Consider the following 15939-nt stretch of genomic DNA (forward strand, 5'->3'; position numbering starts at 1 on the left):
GCAGTACATAACAGTAGCTATTATTCAGAATCCAATGTAATTGCCACAACTAAAACAAATGAGAAAAAGAAGGCATTTCTTAAAAAGTTCCAGAAACTTTATACTTCATACTTTAATGTTTAGCGGTAACATAAAAATGTTTTTAAAAAATAAAGGCAAAATAAAAATTTAACATAGGGCACAACATGAACGAACTTAAAACTTTTAGCATTGATACGGATGATACCTTCCACAACCTTCAGTTGAACCACGCAGAAGTGCATAGATGTCGACAGATGGACTACTATCATTTTGGACTGCTATAACAATAATATTTATACTATCATGCCGTGGATCAGGACGAAGATCTCCCCTGGATTCTGCTTGGACCTGCATCGATATCTACATTCAATCAAAACCATCTCACAAAATATATATATAACTAAGACCACATATCCATGCCAGAAAAAATTTTAAATTTGCCTCACAAATAGAATAATAAAAAAAAAACAACAAAAAACCACAGCATTACTAACCAAGAAGGTAATGACAGACTCAAGAAACTAGGAAGCTGACAATATTGGTACTTATATACTTTGCAATGACATTATGATATCAAAAATGCATCTGCAACTGCAACTCTGAAAGTAATGCTAGTATAATCACAAAAACACCAGCCTGATGATAAGCACATAATCACAAACATTAGCCTGAGTATGTACTATACCATGACAGCTGAATAGCTGTTAGCACTTATACACTTAACTTTAATATAACAAAGCACAGTTTTTAAGCACCATCATAACATCAACCGTGAATATTGAAAAAAAAATAATAATAAAATAAAAATAATAAAATAAAATAAAAAAAAAGAACAACCACACAAGAAACACAGCCACATGAAAACTTATTTTACATACGTCCAAAAGCACAAGCATTACATTCTAATTTCAAGAGCAAATATTAGCTCAGGTTGTATGCCATTGGCCTAAACAGATACTAATTCGGGACAGAGGGAGTACTTCTATTTGACCATATGTTTCCCATAAAAAAGCAGACGCATACAAGCACTACATAGGAGGTGCAAAAGTTCAACATATTAGGTACAATGGGTGACAATTTCATCTTGCATCTGCCAGTCTTCAAGCAATATGGGAAAAATGCCCATCATAGTTTTTTCTAAAAAGAAGTTATTTTGCAGGGATAATGAGTACCAATGCCAAGTCACTCAGTCAGTCAAGTATTATGGGTCCCATGCATTCCTTGCATGTCAGTCAACAAGCAAAAGACAAGGCAGGCAGATATTTTGAAGGATTGATTGAATTCAATGAACCAAGAATACAAATGTAATTGTAATTCTACCACATCATGACAATAAAAAATATGTTGGATAGATTTTTTTTTTTTTTTTTTTTTTTTGGGGGGGGGGGGGGGGGGGGACACGAATAAATAACATGTCATCTTACAATTTTGAGGGCACATCCCCTTCAAGAAACATATGTAAGTGGATTCTAGTATACCTCACCTCTATACTCAACAGTGTCAGTTGTTGGCCAGCGCCAACACTGGCAGGGTCTCTAAAGCCGATTTGACTGAGAGGAGTAGACTTTGACTGCCCACTGGGTCCTGAGATCTGAGAGATGTCTTGTGATAACTTTGTCAAATTTTTTTCTTTCAAAGAACTCCCTTTATCAAGGCATGGGGCAAGCTCATCTTTCATTAGAACTCCTTCCATGTCTAAATTTCTATGATTTTCACCATCTAGCTGATTATTCATGGGCTCCAAAAGTGTTAATTCAGAGGAATCATCAGGTAAGGGCTTTGCACGTGTACGTTCTGGAAGATAAATTTTAAGCACAAATCAGTGATGAGCAAAAGATGCTAGAGACCTAAAACTTAGCTGCTAAAACAGCTCACATCCCTCAAAAGGGCAAATCTTATCATTATGAATTACAAAAAAAAATCATGTATAAAACTCTTCCAACATAGAATAAGGAAATAAGACATTTGCTAGCTCTACCTTTTTCTTCAAGCGCTAGCCATTTAAAAACAGAATCAACTGATGGAGGTGAAACTGCTGGGGTCAATAAATAAGCATAAGAACCATCATTATAATAATGAGTAGGAACTCCTATGAGAGAATCCTGACAGAAGTCACCAACACCATGTGATTCCTGGGAGACACTTTTATTGGAGTCAGTAAAAAATGGGTGAACATCTTCTGGAACTCCACCCTGCACTGCAAGAGAGAGAAAAGCATGAAAGATAAGACAACAATAGTCAATAACATAAGCAAATTAAATCTAAATTAGCATCCTGATAATAGAGTGTATTCAATGTAACAATGAACATCTTGATGAGGTAGCAGAAGCCAAAAAAAAAAAAAAAGGGAAAAAAAAAAAAAGGATTATAAAAAAGGAGGTGATGAGCAGAAAAGAAGATCGTAATCTAAGAGAAAAAAAGCTTAACCTTTGCATTAACTTAAGAACAATGACAAAACTTTCTAACAATTAGTTTAGTTTCCAAATGGACAATATACAATAACTAAGAACACATATAAAATAAAATATGAACCTGATGTTCCTTCATCGTCACTGTCATCTTTGACAGAACACCAACGGGAGGGAACAGGTATTGATGCTGAATTTTCAGATGTGCCATTTTTCCAGCTAGCTAACGGAGGTTTCTTGTGGAAAGTCATGCTGATATATCCTACGGACTCTGTCTCATCCACGTGGCCAAATGCAAATGGTGGGCTCACAGACGCATGCTGTTCTACAGAGTCAACTTTGACAACTTCTGGATCAGCTACAGATGAGTTTGCAATACCTTGCTTCTCTTTTCCAACAAGACAATCAGTAGCAGATTGTATAACTTCACACACTTTTGTTTGTTTGTCTATCTGCATATGACTAGAAGGAGAAAATTCAGCAGCCATGAAATTTTGTTCTTCTGATGGCTCTGTATGAAATTCCAACTTCCTCGGATAGAATACATTATTTTCCTTTAAAAAACCTTCTCCCACACTTTTTTCTGAACTGGATGATCCAACTCGGAAGCTTCGCTTTTTCCTCATCAAGTCTCGTACAGAACCGCTGTGTTGTGTTCTTGAGTCAACTACATAGCAGCCACTACCATCTGCATTCTTAGTTGAAGGATCAGAATGTATATTGGTAGTAAATTGTTGGCCTTCAGAAAAAGGTAGAGGACCAAATTGTAATTTGGACTTGTTTTGCTTGTCATGAAAGCTAGAACTGCTATGGGGAAAAGTGTGGCGCTTGGAAGACACTGATTCAGTGTCCATTTTCTCAGGTAAATTAGCAGCAGAAGTTAATTGGTGACCAAACTGTAATTTGGGTTTTTTTTGCTTGTCATCAAAGCTAGAGCTGCAATGGGGAAATGTATGACGCTTGGAAGACACTGATTCAGTGTCCATTTTCTCAGGTAAATTAGCAGCAGGAGTTAATTGGTGACCAAACTGTAATTTGGGCTTTTTTTGCTTGTCATCAAAGCTAGAGCTGCAATGGGGAAATGTATGATGCTTGGAAGACACTGATTCAGTGTCTATTTGTTCAGGTAAATTAGCAGCAGGAGTAAATTGATGATCATCTCCAGCACCATCAAACTGTGGAATTTTTGAGCCAGATAAATCTTGACCAACAGAAGTTCTTTTTCCTTTTTTATCATCAGAATTTAACACATCTACAATTGAATCAAGTATGTCCTGACACTCTTGCTGAGATTCATTCTCATAATCTGTATTAGCTATATCCAACACTTTATTAATGGTTGCTGCTGGCAACAGGGGATTTAGAATGGTCTCCTGGTGAAGTTCGTCATCTGAGTTCATATCTACTGCAGCCTGTGAGGAAGCTAGCCACTTCAATAATGCTACATCCTCTGAATCTGTACCCTGAATCATATAAATTGAACATGTTAAGAGAAGGGGTAATCTGAGCAAGGAAACAACAAAGGCGAAGAAGCACTAAATACAATTTCCATAATTACAACTTTTACGCATCATCATCAAGGGATTAGATTAAGAAATATTTCAGGTCATTCTACACCAACAATGAAACCAAAAAGGTACGGGAACAGGTAAAAAAACAAAATAAAATGGTACTTTCTTGAAAGTTGATATTCAAACTAGGGCAGTTATAAACTTTCGAAGAATCCAATTACTGCAAGACAGCAAGGAGGAGAAAAAAGGCAGAGAATTTCAGAACTTTTGTATCAACTCTTTCCATCACCTGAAGAATATCCAATTCATCCATTTCAACTGATTTTCCCAATAATGCACCTATAGCGTCAGCGGGCACTGATTGCTTTGGTGTCACACAATGCTTGATATTTACATCTTCAGAGGATCTCAATACTAGCTCATTTGAGTTTTGGTTTCTTGTTCCCATTACACTCTCCTCTTCTATTGGACACTGTGTTGGCACCATAGAATTCACATCTTCAGATCTATCTAACAAATTGCTTTCTAATTTGCTATACAAACCCTTAAGGTTGTCCATGTACTCGACACCATTTGACAAGGTTTTCAAAACATCTTGAGGAGGTGGCCGACCAGGATCAGCCAGTATTTCTGCATCATGAACTCCACTCCTTTCAAACTCTTCCTATGAGTTACGTGAAAAAAAACAGTAAATAACAGAACAGTCCACATTACATGTCATTAACAGTGAGTAATATATTGCTGGGATAAAGCTAAACCTCCCATATAGGAACAAGCGACTGAACCATTCTCACATCTGAACGAGTTTGTGAGAGGGATGTATACATTTTCAACTGCTGATTCAAAATGTCTGTAAAACTATATGGTGAGAGTAATAATTCAAACTGAAACAGGGGGAAGAAACCTGAAGGCAGGGTATAAATAACAGCATACCTTCTACAGTGGCATCCCCCTCAAGTTCACAAATACTTTGACGATTTACAAAATTGTTGACAGGAGTTGATGAAGCACCACTTACGGAAGGATATTGCCACATCCATTCATCTGGAATTGTTAAAGACCTCCAAACTAGTGGCAATGGATGTGAACTAGAAGCCACATCTGCCTAGTGAAAAGGATTCCCATTTTAGTGTTTCAGATACGAGAAACAATATATGAATATGTAATACTCCCTCCGTCCCCGAAAGAATGACCCTTTTGGGTTGATTTCGCGGGTATTAAGAAAGTTAAATACAAAGAAGTAAAAGTATATTGGAGAAATAAATTTACATGGGGTTTGTAAAAAAGTAGAGAGAGAAAGCATTAAAAATACATGAAAAAACAAAATTTTATATGGGGAAGCTAATTTTACACAAATATTGTTGTAAATTGGTGGGTATTTTAATGCAAATGGGTCGATCATTTAGGGACTAAAATTAGGCCAAAAGGGTCGAACTTTTGGGGACGGAGGGAGTAATAATCATAGATCAGTAACTCGGTAAGGCAGTCACATGACCTGAGAATAAGAAGACTTCCCAACAAAAGTTTCTGGATTAGAATGATCAGCATTCTCAACACGGAGATCACCAGGCACTGGATGACGAAACTTCATTTTTGAAACATGCATATGGCCCATGCCATATAAGTTGTAGTCAACCTAATGCATTTTAATAACAAACAATATAAGTGAAGACAACAAAATCAGAAAAGTACGAGGGCATAAACACCCAAAAATAAGCCCAAAAAAAGATTTGAATTTGATAAGTGTTTATAGTTTAAACACCCATTCAAAAAAGATGTCTCGTAATTTAAAAATAAAAAAAATAAAAAAAAAAAATTATAAAAAAAAAGTGTAACATTGCATTCATTTAAACACCAGAAATGTCTTCCATTCTATTCAAATAATCAAATCTAAAAGGTACTGACTAGCAAATCCAATAATCCAATACAAACTTGATCTCAATTCCAAAGCCTTAACAGAAGATCAGATATACTCTACTAACAACACTTTTCTCAAAAGCGAAATTTTCTCAAACAAAAATTAAATGAATAACTAATGCCCTGCTAGTCATATACCCCAATTATTAACCATAAAAATTAGTTGGCATCTGCCACAAATGTCCTTATGGTACATCTGAAAATCTGAAATGTCCAAAAGCTAGTCAAACATATCTGACCTATCACTGAACTCTTTCTTTCTCGTGAAATAAGCTTCCATCGCAAATAGAGGACTAGAGTTTCTCGTTTTTAAAAAAGCATCATAAACATTTTTCCAAAACCAAACAGCTTTTTCCTACATATCAGATCAGTGTTTCATTGTCCTAAGTTCGTAACAGTCACAACTAAAATGAACAATTTCTGCTCACTCTTTCTGAGAAAAAGAAAATGTCTACTTTAAGTAAATCTCTAAAGTACGATGAGACCAACTTTACCCACCTATCCAATTTAAACTCCCAATTCTTGAGAGTTGAGACCTACCATCAGCTCACAACATATAAAGAGGACTAACCGACTAAGCCAATCAAATCAAATCAAATCATTTAGGAATGAGCAAAAGAGGTCAAGCAAGACTACTCTACATAATTGCAGCATGTATATGGATAGCAATGTATAGAAAAGAGTAGTCACAGATATAGCAGCAAGACATGGAATTTTTCTTAATTCTAGAAATTTGAACTTCACTTCAAGTTGCTATTAGTACCAGAAATTGCAGAAGGAAGGGAATATGTGATTCATAGGGCTGTAGACACTTCTCAAAGACAACACCGCTCTGCAAAACATATTTTCTGTAACAGTAAGAATACAGTCATTTTGAGTAAACACACACAATACTCAACCACCAAGAACAAAAGCTGTTAAAGGCTAACAATTTGGTCAACTTGATACTTTGATAGTGAAGCAGTTAATCCTAAAGTAAGCTCACCATAATATTAACGATAATTTCTTGAAACACACAAATAATCCAAGATTTTTAGTATAGTCTAATCTATAATTCAAAGGAACAGAACAGACTATATTGGAATTCCACTGAAGATTGCAAAATCCTGAAATTAAACTTTTTCAGACAAAACCAAATGATTAAAATAACAGTTTGTGCAATACAACTTAATCTTAACAAGTACTGAATGAAGATGATAGCTAACAGTTTCCATTTAGGATAAAATGGCCAGTCTAAAGAGCAGTCTACAGAAAGATGAAGATTTCAGCAAGACTTTGGTTATTAAATTTATGTTTTCAACCAATATTGGCAAAAAAAAAACACATACCAGCAGAAGATTAGCAGCACGAGAGACATCATGGGGATGATATCTTTCACCAATCAAGGACAACAAAGAAAGGACAAAAAAAAAATATATGTATGCAAAGCACAAGAGCATAACTTTCAGCAACCTGTTAATGATTGAAGTCATCAGACTCAACACATCACGAAGTTTTAGTCCAATTACAACTCAGAAAACTAACAATGAAGCCAACTTAGCCAACTTGTCAAGGCAAAAGATGACATAAAGTGGTATATCACATATGTTTAGCCTTCTTACTTCTTAAACTTTGAATATACAGCAATTAATCACTGACTTATCTTAAATGCAAGTGTGAGCAAACAGTATGTTAATCAGTCAATTTTATGTCAAACTTTTAGTAAACAGGTAAACCCTAAGACATTAAATTAAAAAGATGCTTCCTTTGCGCTCTAAAAATTGCTACATGTATAGGTGTCTGCAATGCACCCTTACCCTTCACCCGTGACAGTGGTGTATCAAAGAAGACACAAACGAGGGCAGCAACTTACCAACAGCAAAAGCAAGACAGAAGCAGAGCAGGGGAGGGGAGTGAACCGTTGAGGAGCAGCAAAAAACAGAGGAGACAAGCAGCTTTAACATTTTGTTGTATTAGACGGAAATAGTAAAATGCCAAACTAGTAGTACTTGTATTAATTAAGGCTTGATTGCCATTTTTATGTTTGTGGTAGGAGTATAAATAGTAGAAGCATAGGAAGTAAAGGGTATCCAGAAAATTGTATTAGAACTTGGAGAGTCATGGCCTAAAGCCATGTTTATCACTCAAAGCCTTTGAGCTAATCGATCACAAAATCCGTCCTTCTACTTGATCTTGTTAAATACACGTATTCCGTTGCAATTGGTATCAGAGCCGGCATGCCGCCGACACCTCTGACCGTGACGCCGGAGCGGGTGGCGGCGCTCGAAGAAAGAATGGAAGAAATCGTTGACAAACTCGGGGAGGGTGAAAATTCCCTGCAACAAGCGTTGCTGAAAAGACAGGATGAGTCCATTGATAAGGTGAGACAATCAATGGAGGGTAAAATGGATCGTTTTAGGCAGGACATCACCCAGCAACTATCCATGACGACGAGCAGACATGACAGGGCACTGGACGAGATCCGCAGCGCTCTCAAGGCATTGGGAAAGCAGCCCACCCAACCCTTTGCGGTTAACGAAGAAGTGGAGCAACCAGTGAATCGCAGCGGCTTCAACGACTCACCACCACTAAACCGTGGGCTCAACGAAACACCCCTCGGAGCAGGAGCCTTCAATGGTTTTCGGTTAGGGAGTTGGGAACCAGGAGCTGGTGGTCAGTACCGTCAGCACGAAGAGAATCACGACAGATGGGGAAGTTGGAAATTTAGGAAACTTGATATGCCGATCTTCGATGGGTCCGATCCAGACGGATGGATACTGCGAAGTGAACAGTACTTTCAGTTCTACCATCTCACGGAGGTGGAGAAGTTACAAGCCGTGGTGGTAGCTATGGACGGGGATGCCCTGAAGTGGTACCAATGGGAAAGCCGGCGCCGACCACTTGGTGGTTGGGATGACTTGAAAGGGCGCGTGTTAATTCAGTTCAGGCCGGTGAACGCCGGAACGTTGCACGAGCAATGGTTGGCAGTGCACCAAACCACCACCGTCGTCGAGTATAGGAGGGTGTTCATAGAGAAGGCGTCACCATTAATGGACGTGCCTGAAAGCTTAATGAAAGGCCAGTTCATAAACGGCCTTAAGGAAGATGTAAGGGTGGAGATCCGATTACTTAACCCGTTAACCCTTGAAGACGCCATGGATCTAGCGATTCGGGTTGAAGAAAGGAACCGGGTCAACAGTGCCAGGAAAACGGGTGGAGCTTTCACCAAACCCGGACCTTACTCGTATTTTAATCGGAGCCCCGCTTCAACCCTATTAGGAGTTGGACCAGCCCAACCAAACACAACCAATACCCAAACACACAACTCGACCCAATTCCCATACAGCCCAATTCGTAACCCCCCTCAAAGCGGCCCACCCCACACAACCCACACACCACAGTCGTTTGTAGCCTCAGCAAGTAGCCCAGCTCGTTCGTTTCAGACCCGAAACACCACCACCACCCAATTCAACGGCGACGTACGGCGGCTGACGGAGAGAGAAATCGCCGACAAGAAGGCGCGTGGCCTGTGTTTCCGGTGCGACGGTCGATGGACCGGCCCCACCCATGTTTGCTCCGCTAAGGGTTTAACCGTATTGTTGGTGGAGGATGACGAATCTGACGAGGCAGGGGAGCTGGTGGCGTTAGAAGCGCCGGAGGAGGAGGAGGCGGAGGAAATTCCGACTTTCGTCTCCATAAATTCGATAGTGGGTCTCACAAATCCGAAGACTATGAAGCTGACTGGGGTGATTAAGAGGACTCCGGTGATCGTCATGATTGATCCCGGAGCCACACATAACTTTATTTCCGTGGGAACGGTGGAGAAGTTGGGGATTCCAGTCACCGGCACAAACTCATTTGGTGTGTCGTTAGGCAATGGAGCGGCGGTTAAGGGTCGAGGAACTTGCCAAGGGGTTCTCGTGAAGCTTGGAGAAGGATTCGAAGTGGAGGAGGATTTTCTACCCCTTCAATTGGGCAACTCTGATTTGATCATGGGTGTGCAGTGGTTAGAGAAATTGGGGGAGGTGGTGACGAACTGGAAACTCCAGCGAATGAGCTTTAGGGTCGACGGCACAGAGGTGGTCCTTCATGGGGATCCGAGTCTGGCTCGTACAGGAATCACTTTGAAAGCTATGTTGAGGACGTTGAAGAAGGAGAGTGGGGGTCTGTTAGTGGAAATGAACAATATAGAGGAAGGAGGAAAGGAGCAGAATGTGGACCAAGCACCCGCCTTTTTGAGAACAGTGTTGGGCGAATACCAAGGAGTGTTTGCTGAGCCCAATGGGCTGCCCCCAAGCCGTGGACATGAACACTCAATCATTCTCAAGGAAGGAAGCGATCCCGTAAGTGTTCGGCCGTATAGGTATCCTCAATTTCAGAAAAACGAGATTGAAAAGCTCATCGGGGAAATGCTTGCGGCGGGAATCATTAAACCTTCAACTAGCCCTTTTTCGAGTCCCGTTCTTTTGGTCAAGAAGAAAGACGGATCATGGAGGTTTTGTGTGGACTATCGGGACTTAAACAAGGAGACCGTGCCCGATAAATATCCGATACCGGTGATCGATGAATTGCTTGATGAGTTGCATGGGGCTCGGATATTTTCGAAGTTGGACCTCAAGGCCGGTTATCATCAAATTCTTGTGAGACCGGAAGACACCCATAAGACCGCTTTCCGCACTCATGAGGGACACTACGAATTCCTTGTCATGCCCTTCGGTCTTACTAATGCACCGGCTACTTTCCAATCCTTGATGAATGATGTCTTTCGGCCCTTCCTACGTAAGTTTGTACTTGTCTTTTTTGATGATATATTAGTTTATAGTAGTAATGATCAAGATCATGTGATGCATCTCAAATTAGTGCTTGCTACTCTTAAGAAACATGTCTTGTTTGCTAACTATAAAAAATGTGAGTTTGGCAAAAATAAGGTGGCATATTTGGGCCACATTATTTCAAGTGAGGGGGTAGCAGTTCACCAAGAGAAGGTGGGCTCAATGCTAAAGTGGCCCATTCCTAAATCCTTGAAGGATTTAAGAGGCTTCTTAGGCCTCACAGGGTACTATCGAAAGTTTATCCGTCAGTATGCTCATCTCGCACGGCCACTCACGGATCAGCTAAAAAAGGATAATTTCGGGTGGTCGGAGGCGGCAGACATTTCATTCCGGGCTCTCAAAGAAGTTATGGTCACAGCTCCGGTTCTCACGATGCCGGATTTCACTAAAACATTCATTGTGGAGTCCGATGCGTCGGGTTTCGGGTTGGGAGCAGTTTTGATGCAAGAAGGGAAACCCGTAGCATTTTTCAGCAAGGTTTTGGGGCCTAGAGGGCAAGGTAAGTCAATCTACGAGAAGGAACTCATGGCCGTTTGCTTGGCGGTGGAAAAATGGAAGCATTATTTATTGGGGAGGCGTTTTGTGATTAGGAGTGACCAACAAAGCCTCAAGTACATAACCCAACAAAGGGAAATCGGCATGGAGTATCAAAAATGGGTTCGGAAATTAATTGGGTTCGATTTCGAATTGCAATACAAACCCGGGGTGGCCAATAGGGTGGCGGACGCCTTATCGCGGCGGGGGAAGGACGAAGAGGATGGAGAACTTGGAGCGTTAATCACCACGCAAGGGGTCAACTGGGAGGTGTTGAGGGCTGAGATCGCAGGAGACAAGGAAATCCAAGGGATGAAAACAGAGGTAGAGAAGGGAAATGGAGCCCGAGGCTATACAGTAGAGAACGACCGACTGCTGTACAAGGGTCGTGTAGTGCTGCCGCGTGGTTCTAGCTTGAAGCAAGCTCTTTTCCAGCTTTATCACGACTCTCCCGAAGGTGGTCACACGGGTGAAACCAAGACTTATTTTAAAATTGGGGCTGATTGGTTTTGGGCTGGTTTGAGAAAAGAGGTGGCTGCATATGTGAGGAGTTGCGCAATCTGTCAGCGAAACAAGCATTCACAGCAAACACTGGCGGGGTTGCTCCAACCCTTACCGATTCCGGAGAGAATTTGGGAGGATATAAGTATGGATTTCATTGAGGGCTTGCCCAAATCGAAGGGAATTGATACGATCCTAGTGGTGGTGGATAGGTTATCCAAGTACGCTCATTTTATTGGGCTCAAACACCCATTCACGGCGTACAAGGTGGCAGAGATTTTTGTTAAGGAGATAGTGAGGCTACACGGAGTTCTAGCGAGCATTGTCTCAGACCGAGATCGAATTTTTCTTAGCATATTCTGGCGTGAATTATTCCGGATTCAGGGGACCGATCTTAAGAAAAGCACTTCATACCATCCTCAAACGGATGGGCAATCCGAGGTGGTCAACAAGAGGTTGGAAACTTATCTCCGCTGCTTCGCGGGTGAACAACCCAAGTCGTGGGCTTCATGGCTGCCTTGGGCCGAGTATTCTTATAACACCACTCCTCAATCTTCCACGCAATTCACCCCTTTTATGGCGGTTTATGGTAGAGCACCCCCTAAACTACTCAAGGCTGAAGCAAGACACACGGCTGTTGGGACCGTGGATGAGTTATTGCGAGAAAGGGATTTGGTGCTTGATGAATTAAAGAGTAATTTGTTACGGTCACAACACATCATGAAGAAAAATGCGGATTTGAAACGAAGGGATGAAGAGTTTCAAGTCGGAGATTTTGTGTTCCTTAAGTTACAGCCTTATCGGCAGAAATCGTTAGCAAAAAGACCGTTTGAGAAGTTGGCGGCTCGCTTTTATGGGCCCTATGAGGTGGTGCAACGCGTGGGGAAGGTGGCCTATAAACTTAATTTACCTGATCATTGCCGCATCCACCCAGTTTTCCATGTGTCTCAACTGAAACGCGCCATTGGGGATGTTCCTAATTCTCCCACGATACCTCAGCAGCTTACTCCGGAGTTGGAGCTTGTGGTTGAGCCCGAGGATGTGCTGGAGGTGCGACAGAAGAAAGGGGCCAGTGGTAGGCTGGAGGTGTTAATCAAATGGCTGGGAGTTCCGGGTTTTGAGTCTACTTGGGAGGATGCCGAGACGATCAAGGAGCGATTTCCCACTTTCCACCTTGAGGACAAGGTGGCACTTTTGGGGGGCGGTATTGCAATGCACCCTTACCCTTCACCCGTGACAGTGGTGTATCAAAGAAGACACAAACGAGGGCAGCAACTTACCAACAGCAAAAGCAAGACAGAAGCAGAGCAGGGGAGGGGAGTGAACCGTTGAGGAGCAGCAAAAAACAGAGGAGACAAGCAGCTTTAACATTTTGTTGTATTAGACGGAAATAGTAAAATGCCAAACTAGTAGTACTTGTATTAATTAAAGCTTGATTGCCATTTTTATGTTTGTGGTAGGAGTATAAATAGTAGAAGCATAGGAAGTAAAGGGTATCCAGAAAATTGTATTAGAACTTGGAGAGTCATGGCCTAAAGCCATGTTTATCACTCGAAGCCTTTGAGCTAATCGATCACAAAATCCGTCCTTCTACTTGATCTTGTTAAATACACGTATTCCGTTGCAGTGTCACGCGCATTAAAAGCAAAATATAGGAAAAAGATAGAGTGATAAAAAGAGGGAACATGGATGAGGAGAGAGAGAGAGAACAAATAGCCAAAAATGGGTATGTAGCAGTTAATATTAACTTCTTAACTTGGGAAATGTAGCAATTAACAAAGAATGGAGGAAGAATAATTCTGAAATTTAGCTTTCCATATCATGCAAGGGTCAAAATATTAAAAGGTGCTCATTCCTAGATTTAAAACAATGCAATGTTAAAAAGGATACAGATTTATCTTTACAAATAGCTCCTCTGATGAATGGTAACCATAAAATTTCTTTGCACGGACTACATTGCAACTATGCACATGCTGCCTTTTTGTACCAGCATTGCCCTTGAGCTTCACAAATCCAAAGTATTCAAATTTTATCAGCAGCTGACGAAACACAATGATGTGCAAAGATAATAAATTTTCAGACAATGCTTAAAACTTAACATACCTTCAAAGCCTTCTCAACAGCAAAAGATATGGCATTCTCATAAACACTACCTGTATTTACAAACAACCCAATCACACCTTTGACATGGACATGCCTAGATTCTAAACAATTCTTTCAGACAGGATTTTACTAGAGATTATACAAAACAACAAACTTTAGCAGCAACTCACAGCTTCAATCAAATTTAAAGTAAAAGCAACTAAAACAATCAATTTTGGTACAAAAACCAATTTAAAGTAAAAACAAGTGAAACATAAAAGTTTGGCAAAGCTTGCTCTAACTTTTTCAAGGTTAGGATAGTTTTGCTTAGGTACCCTGAAAATTTTATTTTCGTAAATTAAGGCTGAATTAAAACTTCGGGGACATGTTGTCTTCCAATGACCCAAAACCATATCACATATTTGATCGTTTCCCTTCTCATTAAACATAAGATACAACAGAAATCAACAATCATTTTCGTTTAGAGAGCCATATAAATTGGCAATTTTCCAGCTTGACTTATTGAACAAATTTCCTCAACTAGTTACCCAACAATATAAAGATTACTCCAAGGGAAACTGATATTTTCCAATGAAAACATGTGAAAAAATTATTGACAAAGTACAGTACCCACTATCCAACAAAAAATACGACGGTGGAAAGTATAAGCACGTGCCTAAAAGAGCAATATAAACTAATGTGCTTCAAGTATATAATAACAATTATAACATCATTCATATGAAAGTGGAAGGAGGATAAGCGACAAAAAATAACATCCAGTTAACTTGTGAAACATGACATTTTTCTTTCATTTTTTTTTCTTTTTTTTTTTTTGGAGAAAGGAAAACATGACATTTCCAACGAAGTACAATAAATATCCAAAAGTTAAAATCAAAAAAAAAAAAAAAAAAAAAAAAAAAAAAAAAAAAAAAGCAAACAAACAAACAAACCTTCTGGATTTAGATGAAGTGGTATATCTGAGCAGGGCACGTATAAATATGGTAAAGCCTACAAGATAAATCAAGTGCCAACACGCCATCATTAAAGGGACCTTTGAAAGTTAACATCTAGACTATCCTCAAAATCAAAATAACCAATTTAGCTAGCATAAAAATTGTATAGAATACAGTTTAAAAGTCAATAAAATTATCCAGCACACAATGGAAGCTTACCAATTTAACCTATTCCACCAAATTCACTTAAAAATAAACTCATTTAGAAAAAGACAACATAAAATCCAATACCTTTTTTATCCATAAATAATTTTTTTTTTTTTGGTGGAATATCAATAAATAATTTTAAATACTTAATTAACTTCTCTCACACTGTTTTCTTGTTAATAACACCATAGAGATGAAAAGATAACCTGTTTAAAACCCTTAATGGGACGTACTTGTAACTCCTAATTGATTAATTTAGAATCATTTTGTGATTAATTAAAGATCAAATTAGGACACTTTATATCACAAGATAGTAACTTACAAGAGTAGTTAGCATAAAACCTACATACAATTAATAATTTATAAATTACAAAAGGAAACTAAGTTTAAAAAGTGTTGTAAAACATTAGTTGTTGGAAAATCTAACTACATTGAACTAAAAATCAAGAACACCAAAAAACTGAAAAACCCCCCAAATTGAGCTAATTCAAGAGAATTACATACAAAAAGAATTCAATATTCATCAAAATTTTACAAAATCTTACTCGATGAACATGCACACAAGCTTTCTGACCAGCAGGAGTGGAGCCAAAGATTCTTATAACAGGCACTTCCTTCACACCTCCACCTGAAAATAAACACAGAATTCTCAGCTGAAACCCTAGAAATTCGTCAATTGATTCAACATTTCTAAATTATAATCGATTTAGGGTTTCGGAAAAATAAAATTGAATTCCGAAAAGATGAAATTGTAGAGAACCTTGGAAGCTGCTGTAAGAAATGTCGAAATCTGGAATTGGAGGAGCCATGTAATGATCAATCGAAACGATTCGAACGCTGAAAACCTTGGAATCTCCCTGCGATGAAGGTTCTTCCATGGCGGTTCTTCACTCACTTTCTCTCTCCTCTTTCTATTAATGGTAACTGATTAACTGATTTTGAATTTTGGGGAAATTAGGATGATTGGGTTCATTTGGCGCGGGGCTTAGGGTTT

At 39.5% G+C, this 15939-nt stretch overlaps 1 protein-coding gene across 2 annotated transcripts in view; it reads right to left on the reverse strand.

Annotated features, from left to right (window-relative positions):
- Positions 1-15939, reverse strand: part of LOC145628818 (DNA polymerase zeta catalytic subunit-like) — a 29781-nt gene extending 13842 nt beyond the window's left edge. The window contains exons 1-15 of one of the 2 annotated variants that reach the window (XM_081681230.1): positions 15706-15939; positions 15491-15573; positions 14736-14793; positions 13807-13856; positions 13594-13706; positions 7186-7228; positions 6621-6689; positions 5436-5576; positions 4874-5045; positions 4699-4790; positions 4230-4604; positions 2554-3892; positions 2000-2218; positions 1505-1815; positions 227-369 (exon numbers count right to left, since the gene is read on the reverse strand). In XM_081681230.1, coding sequence (XP_081537356.1) covers positions 227-369; positions 1505-1815; positions 2000-2218; positions 2554-3892; positions 4230-4604; positions 4699-4790; positions 4874-5045; positions 5436-5576; positions 6621-6689; positions 7186-7228; positions 13594-13706; positions 13807-13856; positions 14736-14793; positions 15491-15573; positions 15706-15823 — 3326 coding nt within the window. In that variant the 5' untranslated portion in view covers positions 15824-15939. Of the gene's footprint in view, positions 1-226; positions 370-1504; positions 1816-1999; positions 2219-2553; positions 3893-4229; positions 4605-4698; positions 4791-4873; positions 5046-5435; positions 5976-6620; positions 6690-7185; positions 7229-13593; positions 13707-13806; positions 13857-14735; positions 14794-15490; positions 15574-15705 lie in introns of those variants that run through there. The other variant, XM_081681231.1, reaches the window with a different exon arrangement.

Source organism: Chenopodium album, chromosome 4, assembly GCF_948465745.1.
Source record: "Chenopodium album chromosome 4, dcCheAlbu1.1, whole genome shotgun sequence".
NCBI lineage: Eukaryota > Viridiplantae > Streptophyta > Magnoliopsida > Caryophyllales > Amaranthaceae > Chenopodium > Chenopodium album.